This window comes from Lepeophtheirus salmonis, chromosome 11 (assembly GCF_016086655.4).
Source record: "Lepeophtheirus salmonis chromosome 11, UVic_Lsal_1.4, whole genome shotgun sequence".
In the NCBI taxonomy this organism is placed as follows: Eukaryota; Metazoa; Arthropoda; class Copepoda; order Siphonostomatoida; family Caligidae; genus Lepeophtheirus; species Lepeophtheirus salmonis.
In genome coordinates this window covers 12409171-12435019 of record NC_052141.2, presented here as the reverse complement: position 1 = coordinate 12435019, position 25849 = coordinate 12409171, and the positions used below count along the sequence as shown (strand labels likewise).

The following is a 25849-nucleotide window of genomic DNA, read 5'->3' as shown; positions in this document are numbered from 1 at the left end:
GATAAATTTGATGGTTAAAATGAATTTAAATTTAAATGAATAAATAAAATTAGAATCTAAAGCTATAGGTTTTTAATAGCTTTGCTACTTTGGATCAAAACTCCATATGTATTGTGCCTGAAATAAGGGAAGTCGTAGAGTCTGAACAGGATGTACCATCCAAGAGGTCCCCGTAATGGGATCTCGGAGCTTCAAACAACACCTGTCCTGAGACCAATCAAAAAAGTTGATGGAAATAGACTTGTGGGAGTTGAGAGTCCAGTTCTGACTCCTACAATGAATGAAACCCATCTCATCCGTTTCAAGCCCTTTTTGAAAGAGTCTCATTTTGGACACTTTTGGACCCTATATCCCTGATACCAACCCGCTTGACTACACCTTTTTGGTGCATGTATAGGGGAAGGCCTGGAGTATCCTTCATCCAAACACTGAGGCCCTCAAAGCCACTGTCAGACAGCACTGGGACGCCGTAACAGAGGACTACATCTACAGCGGGAGCCAGGCCTTACAACGCCACCTAAGAACATTCATTGCCGCTAGGGCGGCTGTGTTGTTGATTAAGAGAGCTTGAATTTTGTTCAAATTCTATTGTTAATTAATTAATGATGTTTTGTTGAATTTTCAAATTCAAAGCGTTCGGATTTTAATGAATCCCACAGTAAGAACTGTTGTCAGTAAGAGGAGATAAACATTTATGTGTAGAGAAGAAAAAAAATATTTTTAACACACCTTTTATTGATTCAAGTATTGGAAGCATTTTAATTGTCATTTAAACGGGCAAAGTGGAAGAAATAATAAATAATAATTATACAAAATTCAAATATGACGTATTTATTATTATCTTTTAAATATTTATCATGTAATTAAAAACGTTTTTCTTCTTTTTTTAGACCTATATTTTACAGCAAGTTCACTAACCGCCTTATGAAAAGGATGTTCACTAAAAGAAAGTTAATGTAGACATTCTTTTTGTTTCATACAAATTAATAACTCAAAAAAAGTGTTATTTTTTTATAGCTTGATGCCAAAATAAGGTCTTCTTGAAAGAAAAGGAGAGGGGGAAATATTTTTAAGAACAACATATAAAATGATATAAAAGTTTGCCAACGAAGAAACATATTTTTTTATTGTTCTTTTTTATTCTACTATAACTGAAGGGATGGCATTTTGAGAAGATGTGGAAAAGGATAATTTCTTCTTTTTAATAGTTGTCTTTTTTTATGATAATCATTATTTTACTTTCTTATTCAAGTATATTACATCCATGTGTAATGTCTTTAACGCATATACATATATATAGGCAGTAAAACGCGGACTCGAGCTAATCATTGTTCTAAAGAATTAATAAAACTTCAATCATTTTTTTATTGATAGCAAACAAAATAACAATACTTGTAGAAAGGCCTTTGAAACATGGTCACTCAATATAGCAACATTCATCCTCCTTCACAGCCGTAAATCTTCACTCTAGGGCCTTGCAGGAGTTGAGGACAAAGTCCTCAGAAAAGTACTGTCACGCAGCAATTATGGAAGCTTTCAGTATGGGCACATTTGGTTTTGGAGTTTGGTTGGTCTACTCTGCCAAATATACCTCCAGCAAGTACAATTTTGTTGAGGAAGGAGGCCACATCTCTTTACCTCTCGAGCCAGAGGCCTTCATGACCTCTGTTAGGAAGTGTCGTGGGATCTTCGTGTATGAGAATATATCCAAGGCGTTTTACAAAGTCCTAGCCCTAACAGGGAAATTGTTGGGTTGGTGATTTATCGATTTGATAGGGTCCTCCTTGATCTTATTCTCCAAACTGAAGAGGAACCCAGGTCCTTCTTTAAATTGTGCTTTACTGGAAAGTTCTTCTTCATCATTTTTGATCTTGGCCACGTTGAAAACCAGGTTCATGGAGTCCTTTACAATGTTCAAAAATGCAAAATGGACCACCAAAACGTCAAAAAATAATCAATAAATCTTCATATTAATGAGAAAGTTAACATTAAATAACACTCAACGTTTTGCTGTCCAACCCCGTACATCTTTTTGATTTATGAATCCTTTTTTTTATTCATACACTAGTTATTTGTTTAAGTATTAGAATATAAAGTTATTGAACTCTTTTGTGATGCACGTTCAATGCATAGTCAGCAACCAAGCGGTAGTACCCTGCATTGTCTGAAGTAATTAGGACTTGTCTAAGAGACAAATTTGATCTAAATAGTATAAAAGGTGACTAGTAATGAAAATCTTATGTATTCCGGGCTTGTTAAAAATCAAAACGAAAATCAACATGGTAACCCGGACAAATTTCTTCGAAAGCAGTTTCTTTAATTCACTAAACCTGCATAAAAATTGTTAGTTATACAAATAAATTCTAAAAAGGTGATTTTCATGTCAAAATAAGTGTTTGTATTAAATCATATTTGATGGTTCAAGAGTATACTAAGCCTTCAAATAGCTAAAAAGGATTTCTTTTAATAACATCCTAGTTCAATAACTGAGGATTAAAAAAATAAATTATTTTATTGAAAGCTATTGGTTTTTGTTCAAAATTGCGAACAAAGATACAAAAGTAATTTTTGGGATCAACGTTTTTAGTATTTCCACGTTAAGAGATATAAGAAGCCCTTTTTACTCTCAACTTAGTATCCAATATAAAATAACATATTTAGCCATGATTTTAAAAAAAATTGCTTTTTAATATGACGCTCAGAGTGTGAAAACCCCCACGTTGCCACTTTGTAATTCTTTTGATCAAGTATTCTGGTAGTTATAATATAGCGTAATTGCGCACTCAAAAATGAATCCTTCACAAACTTCTCTTTATTAATATAGATTTTTCAGTCATGTTTGATGCCTAGAAATATATATATATTATGACTTAATCCCTTTATTATAACATTTATTTTTCCTTTTCTTCCAGGTTTCTTTGTCAAATTCACCTCACAATTCAAACAATCATGGGCAGTCATGATCGATATCCAAGGTATGAACAACCCCATCATAAAGGACCTCGCAATCAACAGTATTGGAGATGTCTATGCTCTTATTGCTTACGAATCCTCTTCCAGTGGCAAAAAAATCACAGCCATTGCAAAATACGACTCTTGTGGAATTTTCGTATCTTATGTGGATGTTCTTGAAGGAACCTTTGTGAGTCGTGACGCTTACATCTCCATCGACTCTCAGGACAATGCACTCATTGTCAACTCCAATGTGGCCTCTTTTTCAGAACATCCTTGTCGTATTTACAGCTCAAGGGCCTCTTCTGACTTTCGTCCATTGTGGAATGTGACGATCCGTCGAGAAGGGGTATCCTGTCTGCCTACAGGGATTGTGACAGACTGTGAGGATCATGTCTATGTTTCTGGATTTTTCGGATCTGATGGTGGATTTGTTAAGAAATTGAATAAATCCACGGGAGCTGCGATTTGGTCCTTGGAAGATGATTTACTACAGGGACAAATTACGGATCTAGTCCATGATGTGGCTTCTGCTGAGATCATAGTGGTTGTGAATAATGCACACCTACACCGTGTCAAATCCTCAGATGGATCCATTTTAAAATCTGCAGAAATTCTGGTTAAAAAGTTTACAATTTTACCGAGTGGAGAGATATTAGCCTTTGTCTTTACTCTGGAGGACCGGAGTCACCGTCTTGTGATGCTCAACTATGATTTACAAACAGAACGGGTGTATAGCATTCCATGGAACGATTGGAACTCTATTGCATGGTGTGATAATTTGGTAGAGGACGTGGATGGAAGAGCTGTTTTCCTCTCCTGTGCCATGAATCCTACACATGACATTATTATCTTTAGAATTGAGGTTTAAAGACTTGATGTCAATATGGAAGAAACAATATTTTGTGTATATTAATTAACCACGTCTGTGCAAATCACTGCCGCTCAACTAAAACCTTTGTTGCTTTTTAAATTATTATATAACACTTCGTATAAAAGTAAATATAACTTTCTAATAAGACTATCAACACAAATATTTATAATTAGATATTCAGTTAACGTGTGTCTATTTCAATACTAGACAAAATTAGATCTGAAATTTTATAAAGTTTTCATTCGGAAACTAGAGGAGCTACATTAGTAATACATTGTTCCAATATTGGAACATGTTTTGCCATTTCCAATCTTCAATATAGCCTCAATCTTTGATAATGGCCTTGATGCATCGTGGGAAGCTCTGTAAGTGGTAATAATTTAATTGGGGCTCATTCAGTTCCAATTCTGTACAAGTTGATGAGAGCTTTGAAATTCGTTGCCCTTGTCCTGGAGGTCTTGGCCTTTATTTGCAACTGGAAGGAAAAGTTGAAAGGACTGTTATCTGTGGAGTATTGTGGCCACATTTTGAGGCCGGAATTGAATGGTGGCCTCCAAAAAGGACTGTGTAACTCGTGCTGAATGTTCCTGTGCAACATTTTGTTGAATAGCCACATTTCGGTCCTACAACTTAATTAACTTGATTAAAAGGATCAATTTAGATCTAAAAAATTTAACGTAATTTGTAGCATTGACCTGTACCCTTTTTTTGCATCAGATATGTGTAATTGTTATTCTGTAGTATGCTTCGCATTACAAGATCATCGCCGATGATAGGTGCTGTATAGTCATAAGAGTGCAGTCCACCTTATCCATTTGGCTAAAGTTTAGGTACTTGTCGTTCCTGCGTTTATTCACGAGTCAAGATGATGTTGCGACCAACTTTTGCACTCTTCAGATTATTGATCAGTCCATTTCCACTCCTGAGCTGGCCTTAACAAACTTTTTTTTGACCAAAAAGGACACTTCAGCATTGTGCAGCTCTTCCCTCCTTCTTTCTTGATGGTCTTCCGAATGGTGCCATTAAAAACGTTGGATTTTGTGGCATGAGCTCGCATGGATTTCGTGGGCTTTTCTTTACTGCCTTCTTGATGCCATCCCAATTTGTTTTTGAGGCGAGGACCTTTTCCAGGCTCGCTTTCGATTTCAATACTGCCACTTATGGCCTTCTTGAAGGGGAAAATAATATGGTTGTTTTCCCAAGTCCAGTTTCAGATTACTGTTGATCTGTATTCCATGCATTTTATAGGAGAAATCTGGATTCATTTTTCGGCATTTTTTCGACTCATTGTATTAATATATATATATATATATATTTGAGAGGGGGTATAAATACACACAGTCTGTGGAAGTCCACGCATTTTTCTTATTCCTCCATTTATAAGTATTCAAATTTTAAGTACACACCCGGTATTGGGATAGGAAAATGAAGCAAAGAATGTGCGAAATGTGCTTATAAGTTACATATACATGTCATATATTTGAAAAGGAACCATAGAATAACTTAATAAGGTCGAAATATATCGATTTTCAATATATTGAAAATGTCTTTCTCCCCCCTCCCATTTTTATTCTTCATAAATATATGTACCTGTAAATCATATACATATAAGAAATCCCCTTTTATACCTTTGTTAGTGATCTGGGGTTTTATACACCCCGAAATTTTTGTAAATAATTTCTTATTTCTTTAAATCTACATTTGATCCCCGATACTTTAGAGTATGCTTCGTAAACATTGAATTTGATTATATGCAATTCTTTGTTTTGCTTAAAAGTTGTTTCCTTCGTTTTTTTTTTGGTTGAGGTTGTGGCAATTATGTAAAAATAATTGCCACAACCTCATCAAACGCTGATAGGGTTTCATTTGATTCCTAAATACTAAATGTTGTTATCATAAATATTGATAATATAAAATAAAACAAAGCGTTATCAAGATAAACATAGAAATGCATATAATCCGAATGAATATCGTAGGCGCATACTGAGACGTTTTGGTCATAAATTGTAAACTTAATGGAAGTAAATTCATTTTTTATAAATTTCAGTGTCCATTTAACCCCACTTCACTAACAGTACGTTAAGCCGCTGAAACGAGATACTAGAGCTCTCGGTCGAATATAGAAGTTATTCCTTTTGTATCTAATATGTAAGGTTAATAATTTTGGTAAGAATACAAAAGCGCGAGAGGAGAAGGGAAGAAATACTTATGGCATCATTGATTAAATAACATACATCTTCTTCTATCAATAACGTTATCATTCCCACCTTTATTATTTAATATTAATATATTATTAGATGTTGATAGTCGATAAAGAACTGAATAAAATGCCTAAAATAACGTCGCCTTCTGTCTGGATTTCTGACAATGGAGGCCTAGGAATTTGGAAAATACTTACAGGATGAGAAACAGATGGATTGTTGGAGTTGTCGATATAAATGTGCATTTATTCCCCTGCCTAGAATTACATGCCACTCACTATCATCATCTTATATCAAGAGTATGGATATTCATCTATAAAATCAAGTTAGGGATGAATACATCAAGTCAGACTTTTACTCTGATCTCACAAAGATGCTTATTGCATGTAATATAACCTTATCAATTGCTAATCATCTATGTTCAAAAAATGTATGGCGAAATACACGGGTAAACCCATCCCTTCCCAAGGAACCATCATTAAATTAATGGAGGATGTTGGTAGTGATGTCACTTACAGAAATACCCCCATTGTAAATTGTGAAGTTAAGATAATTTCCAGCATGTTTAGAGTCATCCACACCAAATTAGAAAATGGAACTCTGAATTTTGTACCATCATATACGTGGATATGAGATATATGAGGATATGGAGTTTATGTATATACTTTATTCTACACGCGGAGAATCCAGAATGACTCTCATATTAATATATTATTATACACAAAATACATACGGAACATTTATACATAGGTCACCAAACCTATAGCTATGCATATATATAACATCCCCTTTTCCCCCCAGGAGAATGATTACAAAATATAAATCTAAGTTATATGAAATGAAATCCGCTTGTTCCCTTCTGTTGAATCCAAACGGATGAATCCTATTACGATGCCAAAGACGACCATTTTTCATACGTATGAGATATCGCCTTTGAGATTCCTGTGTTTCAATTGTACCTAGATGGGTCCATCTTTTGGTTATATGATCTTGTATCCGAACTGATTCACCGATCTTCAATACGGATAACTTCTTCCCATCTCCTTTTTTAAAATTGGGTTTGGAACCTTACAAAGTTCTTGGCTTCTCTTTTGATGGAATTCAGGTAGCATAGGTATAATAGATCTAGTACTACGACCGAAGACGATTTTAGTTGGACTCAATCCATCTTCTATTCTCGGAGTATTTCTCATTTCTAAAATTCCAAGATTGATTTTTGACTGATCTATCTTATTTCCATTCATAGTTTTCTTTACTAAATATTTTAACTTCTTCACACAAGCTTCAGCCAATCCATTGGATTGTGGGTTATGTGGAGAAGAACATCGCCATTCAACTCCCCAAAAGGATAAAAATTCTTGAAATTCCCTGGACGAGAAGTTTGTTCCCCATCTGATTCTAAAACTTCAGGTATACCATAATCAATGAAGAATCTCTCCATTACTTTCTTAATCACTCTTGATGTGCATCCACTATGCTCAAAATAATGTAAAGCAGGATATCCAGAAAGTCTATCTACATAAACCAAGAAATTCTTTCCACTTACAGAAAATATATCCACAGCTACTGCTTGAAATGGTCTTGTCATTTTAGGTCCTTTAATTTGAGTCTCCATTAATAAACTAGGTAATAACTTCTGGCATTCCTCACACTTTCTCACCATATCTTCGATGTCCATATCTATTCCCGGCCAATAAATTATCTCTCTGGCACGCTGCTTAGTCTTCACTATACCTTGATGAGATACATGCAGGTTTTCCAATATTTCTTTCCGAGCTACTCTTGGTATAACAATTCTTTTATTATTGACGATAATCAAACCTTCATAAATCGATAGACTATCTCTCAAATTCCAGTAGAGTTTTAATTCTTCAGGGAGATTTTTGATATTATTTCCAAAACCGTCTTTAATAAAATTTATCAATTTTAGATAATTAACATCTTCTTGTGCTTGGTCTCTCAATTTTCTTAATCTTCGATCCTTGATCTGATCCGTTTGAATTTTTTTACCACATACAGCTCTTATTAATATTCTTCTTGCAACCTCATTCGTATGCACATCCTCCAATATGTCGTCCTTCCTCGGATTCCAGTATGGATTTCTTGACAAATTATCAGCTGCTAACATTTTTCTTCCTGGTTTCCAAGCAACAGTGAAGTTATAACGCATTTGCGTCCTTTCTTTAATTTCTTTTTTGTCTTGGATTCTCAATTTCGTCCAAAGTTTTCTTGTTGAGGATATTTACAATTGCTTGATGATCTGTTTCAATATGAAAATGAGGTAATCCTTGAAGATAAACATTTAATTTTTTGGTTGCCCAATATATGGCCATCATCTCAAGCGTTGTCATTCCATAATTCTGTTCTGCTGCACTCAACCATCTAGAATTTGCTTCAATAAGATGCCATTTTCCTTCATTGTCTTCTTGTCTTAAGATATACCCAAGACCTTTTTCTTAGAAGCATCAGTCTCTAAAACAGTTTTTCTATTCGGCATGAAGTGACTCTTTTATGGTAATTTAACCAAAGACTTCTTGACATCTTCAAATATGTCATCTTGTTCTTTAGTCCATATGTATATTCTTGTTTAATAAAGGTTCAATGTGGATAACTTGGCTATTTTTTGAAAATATTCATTTTTATTTAATCTAACCTGTTTTAAAATATGATTCTATTTTAGCTAACAATATCAAGAATTATGATACACAACTCATTAAACGGTAAATTTTTATTATTGATTTCCCAATATTCTCAACATCAAATTTAAATTTATTTTATTTTTATAATCTTTCTTTAATTTCTCATTTCCAAACCTACATTTAAAAAGATCCTAGTTGATTAAAAGTAGCTCAGTAGCTCCATTTAAACGAGAATCTGAAGGTAATTTAAATGTCTGTGGTATTCAATTTCTTGTAAAAAATTTCATCCGCAATAGATACCTTTCTACCAGAAGGAATTATAACTATAATTCCCATAATTATTTCCATAGAGTTTAATCGAAAACTGGTGAGGGACTAAATGTGGTCACGTTTCTTATGACTCATCTGTTTTTTGCAATTCCATTTTTACAGGCCTTTGAATCTTTAAAATGACCAATTATTTTACAATTGGCTCATTCCTGTTTGCAGGACATTTATTTATAATATGGTCTTTGAGCAGAATATACAATCCATTATTTTTCTTTCAGGAGGATTTTTCCTAAAACTATTTTTGTTTCGACTAAAAAAGGCTTTGATCCCTGAATTTTCCTCTTTTATCTTGTTGACTTTTCAGAATTTAACTTTTCGTCATCCCTCTTGACATTTCCTCAGCTCTAAACATCTATCAATAACTTTTTGAAGTGTACATTCTTTTCTTCTATGGCCATAAGTTTTTTCCTCGTTTCTTCATCCCAAAGTCCCACAATTAATTTAACTTTGATATTTTCTTCGAAAAGTCTTTATTGTCATCTTTCATTTAAACGATTTGCAGTTCTAACAACTCTACATAGAAGTCCTCGAATGATTGACCTTCTTTTATAAAGGAATGGAATTTAATTTGTTCAAGAATGATGTTATATTATAAAAATATTTCCTCAATTCTTCTAAAATTTAATGGATAAATGTGTTTTCTTTAAAATTGAGAATCTTAATTTTCCCTCATTTTATATCCATGAATGATCTTAAATTCGCTAGCTGTTTTGCGTCCAGTAGCTATAACTCCTGCTAGTTGATGTAGTCTTTAAAACTGGGTTTCCATTCAATAAACTCATTCAAATCCATGCTTCCTTAGTTCCGGTTCCTTATATGCAATTTTTCAATTATTTTACACGCTCCATCCTTTGAAGGCAGATACTGATGCTCTTTGCCTGCTAGTTCCTCCATTTTTTCGTGAGTTCCTTCATAATTTCTTCATCCATGCGATCTCTCTCTTCCATGAACATCAAGATATCCTCTTGTTGCTCCTTTGTTTCAGACTTGAACTCCATTAATTCTAAAATATCCTCTAAGACGTGTAATCTTCCACTGGCCCTTTGATGAGAAATTTCTTCTAATTCCGTTCTGTTTGAACGCTTCAGTTCATTAATGCTCCTTGTGACATGACCTTTGTATGCCTTAACTTTTGATTTTATAAAGTCAAACTTCTTACTTTTAAGTTCTTCCATTATGTTTCTTAAGATTGGTTCTGGTTTATCGACTGCGCCATATGATATAAATGACTCTCATATTAATATATTATTATACACAAAATACAAACGGAACATTTATACATAGGTCATCAAACCTATAGCTATTATCCTGGTGCACAATTGTATATGGTCAACGTTTCCACATTGACTCTTCTTTTTGATTGCAATTCCATTTTTACAGGCCTTTGTTTAGCATCTTTAAAATGACAAATTTAACTGAATTCCTGAATTCAGAAAAGAAAATATTATTTATAATATTATTTCAATATTCTGTATTTATAATTTATTTTATTATCAGGAGGATTTTTCCTAAAATTGTTTTTTTCGACTAATATTTAACATAATTTTATCTTGTTATCTTGTTCACTTTGCAGATTAACTTTTCGTCATCCCTCTTCGACATTTCCTCACCTCTACATCTATCAATAACTTTTGAAGTGTACATTCTTTTTCTTCTATGGCCATAAGTTTTTCCTCGTTTCTTCATCCCGAAGTCCCATAATTAATTTAACTTTGATATTTCTTCGAAACAGTCTTTATTTTCACATCTTTCATTTAACGGGATTTGCAGTTCGAGTCAATTATACATAGATAGTCCTCGAATGATTGAACTTCTTTTGATATAAATACTTTTGGAATTGAGAGCAAAATAACTTTATCAAGAATGATGTTATATTGAGAGCAAAAATACTTCCTCAATTCTTCTAAAATTTCAGGAAGGAATAACACTGTGTTTTCTTTAATCCCAATGGAGACTCAACAATTTCTCCCTCATTTCTATATCCATGAATGATCTTAAATTCGCTAGCTGTTTGGCGTGAGAGTAGCGATCAACTCCTGCTAGTTGCCTGTAGTCTTCAAAACTGGGTTTCCATTCAATGAACTCATTCAAATCCATGCTTCCTCTCAATAGTTCCAGTTCCTTATATGCAATTTTTCCGTATACTTTACACTCTCCATCCTTTAAAGGCAAAATGATGTTTGCCAGCTAATTCCTCCATTTTTTTCGTGAGTTCCTTCATAATTTCTTCATCCATGCGATCTCTTTCTTCCATGAACATCAAGATATCCTCTTGTTGCTCCTTTGTTTCAGACTTCAGCTCCATTAATTCTAAAATATCCTCGAAGACGTGTAATCTTCCACGGGCCCTTTGATGAGAAATTTCTTCTTCCATTCCAGTTTGAACGCTTCAGTTCATTAATGCTCCTTGTGACATGACCTTTGTATGCCTTAACTTTTGATTTTATAAAGTCAAACTTCTTACTTTTAAGTTCTTCCATTATGTTTCTTAAGATTGGTTCTTGTTTATCGACTGCGCCATATGATATACGTGGATATGAGATATATGAGGATATGGAGTTTATGTATATACTTTATTCTACACGCGGAGAATCCAGAATGACTCTCATATTAATATATTATTATACACAGAATACATACGGAACATTTATACATCGGTAATCAAACCTATAGCTATGCATATATATAACAATAGTCAATAAATATTACTTTTTTTATCACTTAAGGATTAGCTATGGTTGATAGGCTCCAAGAAATGGTGTTCAGAAAACTCATAAAAGTCAAAAACAACTACTTAAATGGTAACAACAACGGGGATAGTTACATTGGGTGTAGCATTATATGTAATTAGCAATTGCGCGTATTCTTCATGATAGTAGTATGGTGTTATACAAGCATAAATACCGGGGGGGTCATCTTTTTTGATGCTCTTAATAGGGAGTAATATCGCCGGACATTACTACATAATTAGCTTTTGCTCTAAATCTTTACGATGGATTTATTTCTAACATTTTTTTTATTAGTATATTTATTGTCTAATTTTATGATTTTGACATTTACTTTATTATAAATAATTATTTAGATCGCATCCGTTGAGATATATCTATCCTTTGCACAATTGTATATATCAACTTCCACATTAGGAAAAAAGGCTGATGATCTTTTTGATTAAGCTCTACGTCTAGCTTGTGTTTAGCAACTTAAAGTTAGGACAAATTTAACTGAATTTTGAATTCAGAAAAAGAAAATATTATTTGGATCAATCTATTATTTCAATATTCTGTATTTATAATTTATTGTTATTATTAGTTATATGATTGTTTAATTTCGTATATTTAACATAAATTTATGATGGTTTATTTTTTATTATGTAGATTATATTCAATTAAAGCCTTCTTTTTTAAACTTTGAGCTTCAAATATATTTCGAAATACTCTACTTTGTCGTTTCATTAGCTACAATTCTGAGAATAAGGTTCATAATGAATTACAATTTCATGGAGTGTGACGTTTTCAAATCTATTGTAACGGGAAAAAAAGGTCTAAGTCAATTATACGTAGTATATCTTCATTAAACATTTTGCTAATAAATACATTCGTTATACCCTCAAAAATCAGAATAAAGCAGGCAGATGATAATCACATCAGTATTTTAAACAATGATACCATAAATCTTTCCCCCCCCCCCTCCATTTTCTCTTTGCATCCGTTTTTCTCTAGAGAATGATCAACTTTACTAATATGTAAACGTAATATGGAGTGTGTATCCTTTATGGCTGCCCATACTGTTGGGCCTAAGAAGCAGAAATTTTACTTAATAAATTCATGTTTTTCTATTTTTATTTTATTTTTGTTTTGTTTTCCATGAAACATCAATTTCAATTTTTAAGAAGAATTGTCACAAAACGATGTATTTTGCGCATAAGGATAAATTTATCCCCCATTTATTCATGGTTAACTTTCTTAAGGGAATAACATCTAATTATTCACAATTGGACAGAGATTTAACATGGATCTATTATTTTTTTAAATATGGCAAAACTCTGCTTTATAGTATGTTATATATTCATAGTTGTTTAATCGAGGTGCGACTGTTTCGAAGCGATTATTGAAATGAGACACAAATGAAATGTTTTTAATGTAGTCTTTTTTTTTTGAAAAAAAAAAAAAAAAAAAACTTCTTCGAATAGAGAAGACAACAAAAAGAAAAGAAGTGAAAAATCCCCATTGAATCCAATCGAAGCAATGCACTTTGGCATACAAAATTTAAATATAATCTCAAGTTTTCAGGCATATATGACTTTTTTTATATATGTAAGTATACGAATAACACATTTATTATACATATATTTTCGTATTTATTTTTCATTCAAGCCCCTCACTTCATCTTTTAATGGCTCTTAAAACTCTTAAAGACCATAAAATAGAGACAGATTTTATTTATGGTTATTGGTTTTGAGGAAGAAAGGAAAAAGAAAGAAACAAAAAATCTTTTGTTTCAATGTAATGAAAGAGTATATTTGAAAGAAAGAAAAAATATCTACAACTAGTTTCTCTATTGTAAGATTTTAAATAAGACATAATGAATATTTTTTATCTTGAAAGTTGATTCAATATATATTCATTTATACACCAAAAGTTACAAATGAATCTGTTGTGTACATATTTTATAAGTTACAGTCAAAAAATTACATTAAATATTTTAAAGGAATAATTGACATAACTTACTATGAGATTAACTCAATTAATGAAATACATCATTTTTTTGTGAAAAAATGGCAAGAAAAAAAATGAGAAGGGTCAAATAAAAATACCGAGCGAAAAATAAGGCATAGTGATTAAATGAAAAAATTGTGCACAATGTTTTCAAGCTAATATATTATCCATCACCAATACAATCGATTTCCGGACTCTATGGGGACATTTTTGTATCCATATATTTGTTGCCTCGTTATGGTCCAAAAATGGGCAGTATGGAAATACCAGATTATAGAAATACCTCGACTAGTTCGAATTCTAAGTAATAGTAGCATGATTCAGAGCCCTATATTCATAAAGCTTGACTAGCAGTTTTTTTTAAATAAATTAATAGGCCATGATCAAATTTTAAAATATCCTATATAATTAAAATAACTTATTACTATGGTGTGTAATGTATGTCTCACTTCTTTGAACAACAATGATAAAAATGCATTTATTTCAAAATCGGTGAAAGATACAAACTTTAGACATATGGGGGGTACATAAAAGTTGTTTAGGATTTTGATTTACGTACGTTAAGCTAATTTTAATTCTGGTCAGACCAGATTCCTGGGCTCTGGAGGGCAAGTTTGATTTTTCGCAAATAAGTCCATTTTTTCCCCCAAAACAAGATCGATTTCCCGTGTTTTAAAATTATTTTTTTTTTAAATATGGGCTGTAGATTCGATAATGTACAAAAAAAAGAAAAAATCCAAAAAAACGAATTATGGAGCAAATGGAAAAATGGAGTATGTTTGTTTTATACGAATAAAAAAAAAAATGTCTATGAGTACAGGACAGGACGGAGCGGATAAGCGAGCTAATCTTAGTATTTATATTCCATCTTCATTATGGTTGAAGAAGGAGCATGCCAAAATAGCAATGATATTGGCAATAATCAAATCACAGGGTCCAACATTTGAAAATATTGCATTATATTTACCAAAATGGATATTTTCACATGGTCAATTGCATGTTGCATTTTTATGAGTATCAAAAGGCAGGTTTGATTATATTTACATCAAATGGAAGAAAACGACAATATATACTAGGAAGTTTTAATGTAGAAATTTACCTGTTTTATAAAAATAGTTTATAGTAGATCGTTTTAGTTTGAAATTTTAACATAAACAGGCTAAATATAAATAAAAAATTTTAATTGACTGTCTTTAAGATAGTGTGTTCGTACTAGCATGTATATATATATATATAAATATTATTTGCAAGATGGTGTGCCAATCTATTGCTTGCTGTTTAAAAATGATGCATGCTCAGAAGAATTTTGACAGCGCCCTCTAAGTGGGAAAAATCGGTACATCTTATTTTTTTATTAAATATCATTCAGGTTGTTCCATTATTTAGCCATAAGAAGGTACTTTGTTTACAATCGAATATAAGTAAAAACTCATGCTTCATGCATATAAAAATTTCCATATTTTTTCGGCTAATAATATTTTTTTAAAAACATATGAAGGGTGCATGTGTGAGTGCCTAAGGATTTTCGTTCGAGGTGGGAAGAAAAAAAGTGTTTGACCAGCTCATAATTTAATGAATTTTTCTTAATGTGAAAATATTTTTTTCTTTTACTGGGAAAAGGTTTCGAAATTTGGGGGATACTGTAGTGTGTGGACAATCCTTTTACACATTAGGTTTATCAACATTGTAACATTGTGAAATTAAGGAATTTTTGATTTTTAGAATGTAATTTAATATTTGCAATTTCTATCCAAAAAATTTAAATTTTTGTAAATATCTGTTGATTTTTGAAAAGAAAAAAAAATCAATTTTTATATAATTTTATTCTTTCAAATTTGTTACAAAAAAAATTTAATATTAAAATTATTTTTCAAAAAATCCAAAAATCAAGCCGTTTTCCATAAAATATTCTTGCAGACGTCCCTAATAACAAAGCTAGTTCCCCAGTTTTTGCCTTAAATGTGCCTTGCTTTAACTATGGGGCATTGTGTAGTACCAGTAAACCGATAAATATTTGATTCAACAAATGTTTGACTTTGTATGATCCACAAAATCTTAATACAAATGTTGATGAAATGGTAGCTTTTCTGTCCTAGGATAGAATCTTGATTGTAATTTATTTACGTTAAAATCGTCATTTTTTTATTATATTACTCAACAAAAAGCAAATTATATTTTAATTATTCTTTGTGAAAGTTATTGGAAAGCTTCTGAAAAATGTAAAATAATGATCTATTTTATAAACTTTTGGCTATATCATTAAAAAAAATTTATTATTTTGAGCCATAAAATAGGGACTTGGATTTATATAATAATAGGTACTCACTCATCGATTAAATTGGGAAGAGGGGAATAAAAAAACATACAGCTTTCAGTTCTACCTCTCAATTGATCTTGACTTTCATGGTATAAGAATACTACTCTATAGTGGATCTGTATCTGAGACTCTCCTGTTTACCTCATGTACGTATATTCCATTCTCTATTTGAAGAATCAAATTGGTTTTTAAATTAGTTTACGAATCAAAAAATATAATTTATTTATTTATGCCTTGATAATCACAATTCAATATGTAATTTTAAATTTGACCGTGGGTTGGCCATATCTAATATAGAAATTTGAAGCTAGTTTCACCATAGATAATAATCAACTTTTTAGAAAAGTAAAATAATGGAAAAAATAATAATAATCTACAAGGCTATTTGTTTTGAATTTCTGCTCAAATTGGTTCATTTAATAAACTAATTTGATTAATTTTTTTCTGCTTTAGGAAATATAGAGATATTTTATCATAATCAGGCAATTCTTATATACATGTTTTTCTGAAATATGTATATAGATATAGGGAGACCCATAAGTTTTAAGACAATCATGCCCACATTTCTCAGACGCTTCAGAATTGTTTTACACGCTCTAAGGATGGTCTTCTCAGAGAAGTTGTCCAATGCAGACACTATGACATCCTTCAAATCGTCGACCCTGCGGTAGGAAGTATCTTAGGTTCAGATGTAGGTAAGAATGGGGCCATATTTCCTTGCTCCAAAAGTGTTTGAATGTGTTTTGGCACTACTCGCATACAGACATTGCAGAGTGTGAATTTCCCCCGTCTACTGGAAGCAGTAAGACCCTACTTATTGCAGTTCCTAGATCCAGAGAAGTAATTGGGACTATAATATGTCCAGATACATGCGTTGATTGACTTTCACACCCTCAGGAATGGATATCAAGGGTGTCTTCGTACTGCAATAGGTGACACCCATCTAGACCATCACCGAGACCGGCTGAATAATGTTTATTACATAGTACCTATACTCAGGGATGCATAAAATATGACCTTATATAGTCCATTTTTGGACTATATGACAAAAAGATCATAGAAATACCTCAACTAGTTCGAACTCTTAGTAATATTAGCATGATGCAGACCCTATAAGCAAATAACTTTCCTTATTTTCTTTTTCTTCATACTGAAAAGTCTTCCTCCTTTATGCTTATTTCATCTTTCTTTCTTCCTCCAGATTAGCCCAATTCTTCCTTTTTAGAAAAAGTTTCGGTGCAAACTACTAATTTTATTAATATTTTTAAGATCAGTACAAAAACAAACTTAAATTAGCAAAGAATCTTAGATTTAGTGAAGTTTTCACTTCTACATCTATTTATTTTTTTCAAAGATGTCTGGAAAAGTTTTACTTTTAAGCATTTGATTCATATACTCGTCATAGTTATCTTTCCGATATATTGTTCGGCACATAGCAAACACTTGTCGCAAAAAATGCCTTCATATAGTCCCCATAAAGTACGCTCAGGGACTGTACGGAGAAAGGGATTTGATTGGTGGTCTCCATATAGTCCACTGTCCCCATAAAGTCTGGCTACCTATCCTGATAATTTGAAAAATGTGATTGACGAGAGTAGCTTATCCGTCAAGACGTTATATTAGATCAATTGCAAGCAGGTCACACAGAATCGAAACAAGCACAAATTCCACAAATGAAAGTATAAATACTGCTCACTAGTACATATTTTACAATCCTCTGGTATGACCTTAAAAACAACGTTGAAATAACTAAATTAATCGTTATAAAAACTTAAGGCATTACAATACATCTTTGATGATATTTTGACATTTTTGTTGAATGTCCAGATATTAAAAGTTCTTATAAATAAATTGCAAATTAAAATATAAAAAGTCAATTCAATATTTATTCTTTATTTGTGAATTAAAGTTATACATTCGTTTTTTACACTCCCAAATGAAATGACTATCAATAGGAAAAATAAAATAGACAATAACATAAATTACATTCATTTTAATCGTTTTAATAATATTTTTTTTTAGACTTCTCCTCGAACATTGTGTTCAATTATTTTTATATTTGAACTAGGTTTGTTTTAAAGCCCTAACAGATTTGATAAGATAGATTCACAAAGCCAAATCGTCGGTAAAAAAAGTAATACTCGAACAGCAGGTTTCGTAATGATTGAAATACAATTTTAACGCAAAACGTATTTAACTTATATTGTGAGAAAATAAAACAAACAGTTTCACCTTATTGAAATTCTATCAGAACCGATTGCAAACCCATCCTAGTAGTAATCCAATTGGTGATTGGATTTGATCTGAAGGAATCTGTGAGATATACAAGTTTGCCATCATCAAAAAGTAGGTTATTTCAGTTCGTTTTCTAATTTTTTCAGATGATCAAATATTAGTGTTATCAATGTTATACCCACTAAAGATATATTTTTCTCATTAAATTAAACAAATTCTGTAACTTTGTTGACCATAGCAAGTACGTCCTTCTCCATATTTCTTTTCCAAAGTTATATTTTAGCCAAAAAAGCTTTCAAATTTCACCCAAGGAAACAAACCTGCTCCTTGGATGCTTTTGTTCAAAAATATATTTATTGCTTTAAATATGCCATCAAAATAAGAAAGTTTTAAGGGAATTTATTATCTTCCAATGAAGCATATTACAACTGACGATGATGATGCGAGGTGAGGCATGATGCAAATCCGTATCAAACTAGGTTATGTGTAATACTCCTTCTATAAACTTTTTACTATAAATTTGATAATGACGGATCATAAAGGGTTTAACAATATACAATGAATAGATTTTGTAATTAATATTTAACGAAATTTATATTGATTTGAATCTTATTAGGAAAAATAAAGATTTTGTAGAAGCATTTCAATTTTATTTTACTAAAACATTGATTATACCGCCTGAGATAGGCAAAACTGTGGCCTATAAAATATTTGAGTCACAGTCTATATAATTATTGACTATTCAAAGAATATTATTGGAAAAAAACATATCGACATCCTAATTATTTCTAAGTTTGTTGTTAAAGGGTTAAATTTCATATGTACATATCACATATAAGCAAATTTAGATGGACCAATGTTCGTATATACTTTATTAATTTAACGTCTCTAAATGTAGATAAAAGTTTTCCCCGTTTCGTGAATGTTTCTTGACAACAATAGTATTAACATGTTATATGTATATTTTGTTTCCTCATTTATCATCAAGACGTTTTTCTTGAATTGGATAAGAAGAGAGGCGAGGAAAATATTTTGTTTTGCTTGTATTTTATTGATGATAGATTTATTGTTAAAATAAATTAGAAAAAGATATAATTTATGTAAATTTATTATTCGAATAAAATAACATATTACATTACGTCTATATACATACATATATAGATATGGATGTACTTTCTTTCATATCGATGTGACACGTCAACACAAAAGTAAGTAAGAATGATTTTGTGCCAAATTGAATCTGGACTTTTTTTATTAAATGTTCTATTAATTGGTCAGATGGAGGTGATTTGGTTAAGTATAAGTTAACAGTATAGTATTACAGTTACTCTATCTGACCCACGAATTACTTTTGAAGTCCATATACATTAAGTATATTTCCTTTTGTAGGATCGTCAGGGACGTAATCATATGTAAATTGAGTTCATATAGAACTTTTTTTCTTAATATTCCTTTTGAATAGTGTTGAAAATGCACTTAAATTAATAGAGAGATAGAGTAACTAAACAATAATTTAACTCCTTATTAGATTACAGGATATCTCATGGCGTTTCATTGAATTAGATGCAATCACTTGTTAGTCGGAAGAACTACACATTTCTCTCTCAGTATTATGGAATGATATAAGTAGATATCAATCCTATGTCAATCGTCAAATTTTACTCTTAGTTAGTGCAGCAAAGATAACCATGGATTGAAATATTACTGAAAGGCCTTTATGTTAAAAAAACGCTGGTGAAAGTCGTCATCCCAGAAGATGAAAAATGTTATGAATGAGAGCAGATTAGCTGTCTTGACGTTTTATTAGATTATATGGGAGTAGTTAGGAGATAAAGGACCACACTCCGTATCTAGCAAGGACATAGGTAGGAATTACATCCATGTGGATCGTCCATTCCGATCCAAGTCAAAACAAGGGGTTACCTTATAACTCCTCAGTAAACCCTTTTGTTACTCTTCACCTTTGAATAGCATAGACTTTAGTTGCTACTTTAGACTTATATTTTCTGGGTTCATAAATTAAATACTCATGATAACAGCATTGGAATCTTTCACTTTATGGCACATTTTTTTAAACCTGCATTAATGCATATTACCTGATGGTCCATTGAAATTTGAGCATTTACTTATTCAATAATTAATTAAGGTTGAGCGGTTGAAATTAATTCATATTACGCTATATTCAAAAAGATCTTGTATACAAAAAGAAACATATCAATCTTCCTCCTCCGGTTTTGCTGCCTAGCAACAGTTTTTGTTTTCTTCTAGCTCTATCTACTATTAAAAATAAGAAGTGAAGGGAAGATAGCTAGTTGATTCGTTTTGGATGAACACTTATGAGAATTCAATCTGTTCAGTAATTTTTCAAGTAGTTGCATGAAGGGGAGATTGAATTAGCCAGTTAATTCGTCTTGGATTGATACCATTCAAATGAACACTTAGGAGCATTCTATTAAAGCATGGAATATTACATAGGATACTAATTAATTTGGAAGTAAAGTTAAGGTAAGGGTTATTTTGTTTACATGGAGTTAAATAGTGTTTAATATATAAAAGTTATTAAAATAAGTTTTTTTTGTGATAAAAAACACATCAACAAAAAATTATTAATCATAAATTGATTACTTACTGTTGCTGATTTTTTGATATCTTTGGAATTTGTGGGTTTTTCTTCTAAGCATGTAACTGTGGGAGTATTGCCGTACACAATACCTGTAATTCTGACGAACATAAGCTTTTTTTTTTTTTTTTTGTTCTTGGGTTTTTCAATTAATGTCCTGGAATAAATTAGGTACTTTAACATTCAACTCAAATAGAGAAACATAAGTTATGAATAACATTATTTATTTAAATTATTTGGAACAGACAGGCTCATACTAGTACAGTTAGTTACAAAAGAAATAAACCTAAGCTCTCCAGCTTATGTACCAGTCGAAAAAATGACACTTAAACATAATGAAATCTAACCAGTTGGGTGTCTACAGGACCACAAACTACTTTGTCAGCAAGTCAAAAACGTTGAATTGCATTGTGAAAAAGCCCAATATGGGGACAGAGGAGTTAAAAAAAATTGTAAGATGCCCATCTCAGGATTTCACACCAGACCGTCTAGAGAGCTATCAAACAATTAGTTGGAAAGAAATTAGTGTGAGTGGAGAGGCCACTTTTGGCACTAGCAATGAAGGAACCCCATCTTTCCATTTCAAGGCTCTTTTAAATTTGTCTTTGGAGTTTTTTTGAACTATTTTTTCCAAAAAATTACCCGGTACCTAATACCTCATGATGATTTTAAATTTTATTAGTTATGTATTAATATTTTGTAGTGGTAGACTTTGTTATATTTACTATTGAAAGATTTGGCTTTGATTTAGACGGATAATTTTAAGTTTAGTTATAACTATTTTTACTGCAATCCCTCTTCATGTATTTTATCATTATTTTAATCTATATTTTATTTATTTATAATAATGATAATTATCATAAAAGTCTCATTTAAAATAAAATAAATAAAGAAATAGATTCTGTTACTTTGAGGAATGTTTGAGGGGAAAAAAGTTTAGATGTCATGACGTTATTCTCGAATCGTTTTGTTCCTGATCCTTTCACGTAATTAAAAACTATCCCTTATGCCAAATGTATTCTTATTCAAAAACTATTTGTATTAAAATGAAAAGTTTAGTTATTTATTCATCAACAAGTATTATTTAGTTAAACTTGACTGACTCAAAAAATATATCTTGAAACTGTTTGAAACGTCCCTGGCGAAGGGGTCAGTTTAAAGAATCATTTAAAGAAATTGAAACAACATCACACTATGTTGGAAATGCTGTGTTAAAATTTGGCCAGTTTATTCAAATTTAAAACTAGGAGTAATTAAGCTAAAAACAAAAATCTGGCAAATGATCCGGGTCTACCTTATTTTCTGCATCGGACAAATGCATTTTTCAATTGCATTAGAAAAAAATAGCTTACTTTGTTCCTTTGTTAAAATTATAGCCTTATAGAGTTAATGCATAATAAAATAAGTATATTAAGCCAAGTTTTCATGGCACAGGCCAATGAATGTTGGTTTTTTTGTGTCCAAGGTCATTAAGAGGTTGTGTTGTTTTTTTACTGAAATATAACCTCCTTACTCACTTACACAAAATTACCCTGTGTACCTTGTTGTCAGCTGTCAATTCATTTGTCTCACTAGATACATCATAGCTATTTCACAATATATTATTCTTGATAAATAAGCTAAGTTTTACTAGGTCCAAAGGGACGGAAATACAATTTCTTGTTGATTCCTTCTAATATGCATACATAAATTAGTCGTCTTATTATTTAATATAACTACTCTTTCGATCAAATATTACTAAATCATACAATAACAAATAAAATACTATAGGATTTTAATATCATATAATTCATTTTTAAAATTGGGAAGAAGAAATGTATTCATGATAGTCTGGGAGTATGACTTTATTTCATAAATTTAAGCAATAAATAAATATTTGTGTGATTGACTCATGTGGCTAACTACTAGATGATTTAATATCTTTTTCTGTTGCTTTTTGGAGGAAAGGTAGTATGCCACAATTAAGGTAACGACGTCCCATGTCCTTGCTCCCCCCCACTTCTTCTCATTTCTTTCTACATCCCTCTGTTTGTATTTTTTTCTTCTACCTTCATTCTTTGTATTCCACCCTGCAACATGGGCACCCTCTACTAAAAACCACTCCACTCCAAAAGATGAAAGCTACGAACGCCCCTATCAGCAAATATATATTGGACACCAGGAATTTGTTTTAGTAAATCACTAACCTATACGTATCTATGTATTACTAGATGTCTTTGAAATACCCAGATTAACCCGAATCAAATGTTTGGTTCGGTTCATGAAAAAAAGTGGGGTTAACAATCCTTCATTTTTAAAATTCCAGTCCCAGGAATAGGGATAACTTGGATAATATATCTTTAAAACTATTTAAGTTCCGGTAGCTAGAACTTTCAAAGAATATTTACTGTTGTATTGTTTCTTAAACATTATAAAGTATTTAGACTCAAATAAATTTCAAGTTAGATCCCATTTTCAAAAACGTGCATAAAACCCATATTAATTCATGCTCAGGGTAATATGAGCCAACAAATTTGTATTAGTATAAATTACACTAAATTGGTTTATTATTTGATTAAGATACATATTTCATAATAATGCATAAATAGTTTGATATTATTAACAAAACCTACTTTGCAAAGTTTGATAAATCAATGCAGAAATTCAAAATTGTTCCAGCTTGTAATTCACCTCTTACAAATTGAAGATTTGGAAGCCTAATGATAGGGTCAGATACTTTCACAAAGCTAACATCTTCATACTGGGTGTCAATTTTCTTTAAAAAAAGGTTACCTGGGCCTCATATTCTCCCATCGTTATTTAGTACGTCTCATATTATCTCTAATATATATTTCATATATTTTATTATGTTACTAAAAGATTTCTAAGCTTACTATTTTATCTTTGTTTGCACTGCAAATTTAGTTCACTAATTGAATGTAATTAAAGAGTTCAAAAAAATTGTAGAAACAACGTTAAAATAATAGATACTTCACTCTATTAACATTGGTTCAATTATTAGGCTGAATTTTAATGTGGCTTAAAGATGACGTCTTTCCTATCACCTGTGAAAAAATATAATTTTACACTGAATAATAGAGTGTATATTAGGATGTCTCATATCACAAATGGCCTTATATTAACCGAATTATCCCCCATAGAAGTTCATTAGAATGAATTTAAAAATTATACTCCTCCAAAAATTGCCAATGGTTTTCTGTCTTACTTAGAGTAAAATACAATTTTAAAGTTAAAAAGGGGAAAATATCCACACGAACTTTACTAGATTAATAGAGTTGGTTTGTTCTTTGGAGGGGTTTCTGTCCAACTTAAAATTAACTCAATTATAGTGTAATATAAATAAAAGCCTTATAACAGCTCTTATTTTACTTAAAATACCTTTGTACTTTACAGGATTCCTTGTTTGTAGACTTAAGAACATAGCCTAGGATTAAGAATTTTATTCAAGTAAAAACTAGATTGGTGATGTTGTTTATTATCAAAAAATCAGTAAATACATTTTATTATCTCAAGAAGAATTGCAACACATTTTGCTTTTGGCTCAATTAGCAGTAGCTGACTTAACTTAGGTTTTTTTTATTATTGATTGAATACAGAGTTGTGCCCAAAACTTGAAGTAGCACTTAACTACTATTTTATATCTGTTATTTTTATGACGAGTTTTCATTTTACAACCTAGCAAATGCACAATAAACAAATTTTGGTTTTATTCCATGTCTATGAGTTTAAAATTGTCGTACCAACGGCATTACCAAAAAAGGTAATCCCTTTCAGGCCGGTTTCAATGCCAGAAGAACAAAAAATTTTGCTCCATTAATACGTCTAAAATTTGGCCTACCTCCATGTGCCTCTGTCTTTTACCTCAACCCCTTGGAAATGCAGTTATTTCAAAACAATTATTTGTATTCGTTCTCAGCTGCTATCTTGACAGCAAGGTACACCATGGATACGGCCTTCATTGTCAAAAGCTGCCAATCAGTTCACCGGCATGGCAAGGAAATTATTATTTGTAATAACATACAGAATAAAAAGTATAGAACTTACTATTCCTAAATTACCCAAAAAAAAAAAAAAAAAGGATTTGTATGGAATATAAAAAAACACAACACAAAACCAACTTGCAATATATTTAAATACTATAAATTTTATTATATTTTCTCACGTGGATTTAGTCTATGGAATCAGCCATTCCTATATTTATCTATATAGTACCTTTTTGTAGATAATATATGCTTAGAATATCATTTCATAAATTAGAAAACAGATGGATTTTATTCAAATGATATTTAGTTATAACTTTTGTCCTCAATTCATAAAGTTGCATTTACGGATAATTTTTTCTTTCTTCCCATTCTAGATTCTTATACTAATTGTGTAAAACCAGGAAAACATTTAGATGGATGCAAATGGATGGGAGAAGGAAATATACAGGGACACTCGCAAAAATTATTCTTAAATCGATCCACAATTCTACTCGTAGTCCAACAAAGACTTGGAATTGTAACTCTGTAATACATCATCCATGGATTTCTTTCCCTTTTAATGTGACGCATAAAATCTACCTTGACAAACGCCTATAAAAAAAAAAGTTATCTACAAACAAACTTTGCTTTATCTATATATGCCCCAAACTTTATTTTTCTTCATTTTGCGCAATTGTTGGACTGTTCCCCAACATCTATCAAATTTAGGAACCAGTGTAATGGATATATTTTGACAACCCACCCTTTCTTATCTAATTGAATATTTTACCCATTTACAGATTTATATCAATACAATTATTTGAAAAATCCTCGATATATCTTTTTACCTAAATAAAACATTTGAGGCAATTTCCATTTTACTTATACTAATAATATTTAAAGGTCAATGCAGTATTTGATTTTTTATTGCAGATATATGCAGTAGACCTGTTCAAATTTGAAAATTTTTTAAAAACCTTTTAAAATTCCTGTTTTTGCCATAC

General features: G+C 31.3%; 2 protein-coding genes across 2 annotated transcripts in view; both read left to right on the top strand.

The window, feature by feature from the left end:
- Positions 1-3986, top strand: part of LOC121126257 (uncharacterized) — a 119559-nt gene extending 115573 nt beyond the window's left edge. The window contains exon 6 of the mRNA XM_071891765.1: positions 2913-3986. Coding sequence (XP_071747866.1) covers positions 2913-3823 — 911 coding nt within the window. The 3' untranslated portion in view covers positions 3824-3986. The remainder of the gene's footprint in view (positions 1-2912) is intronic.
- The window catches only part of LOC121126087 (venom peptide isomerase heavy chain), a 157000-nt gene that overhangs the window by 118200 nt on the left and 12951 nt on the right, over positions 1-25849 (top strand). The window lies entirely within an intron of this gene.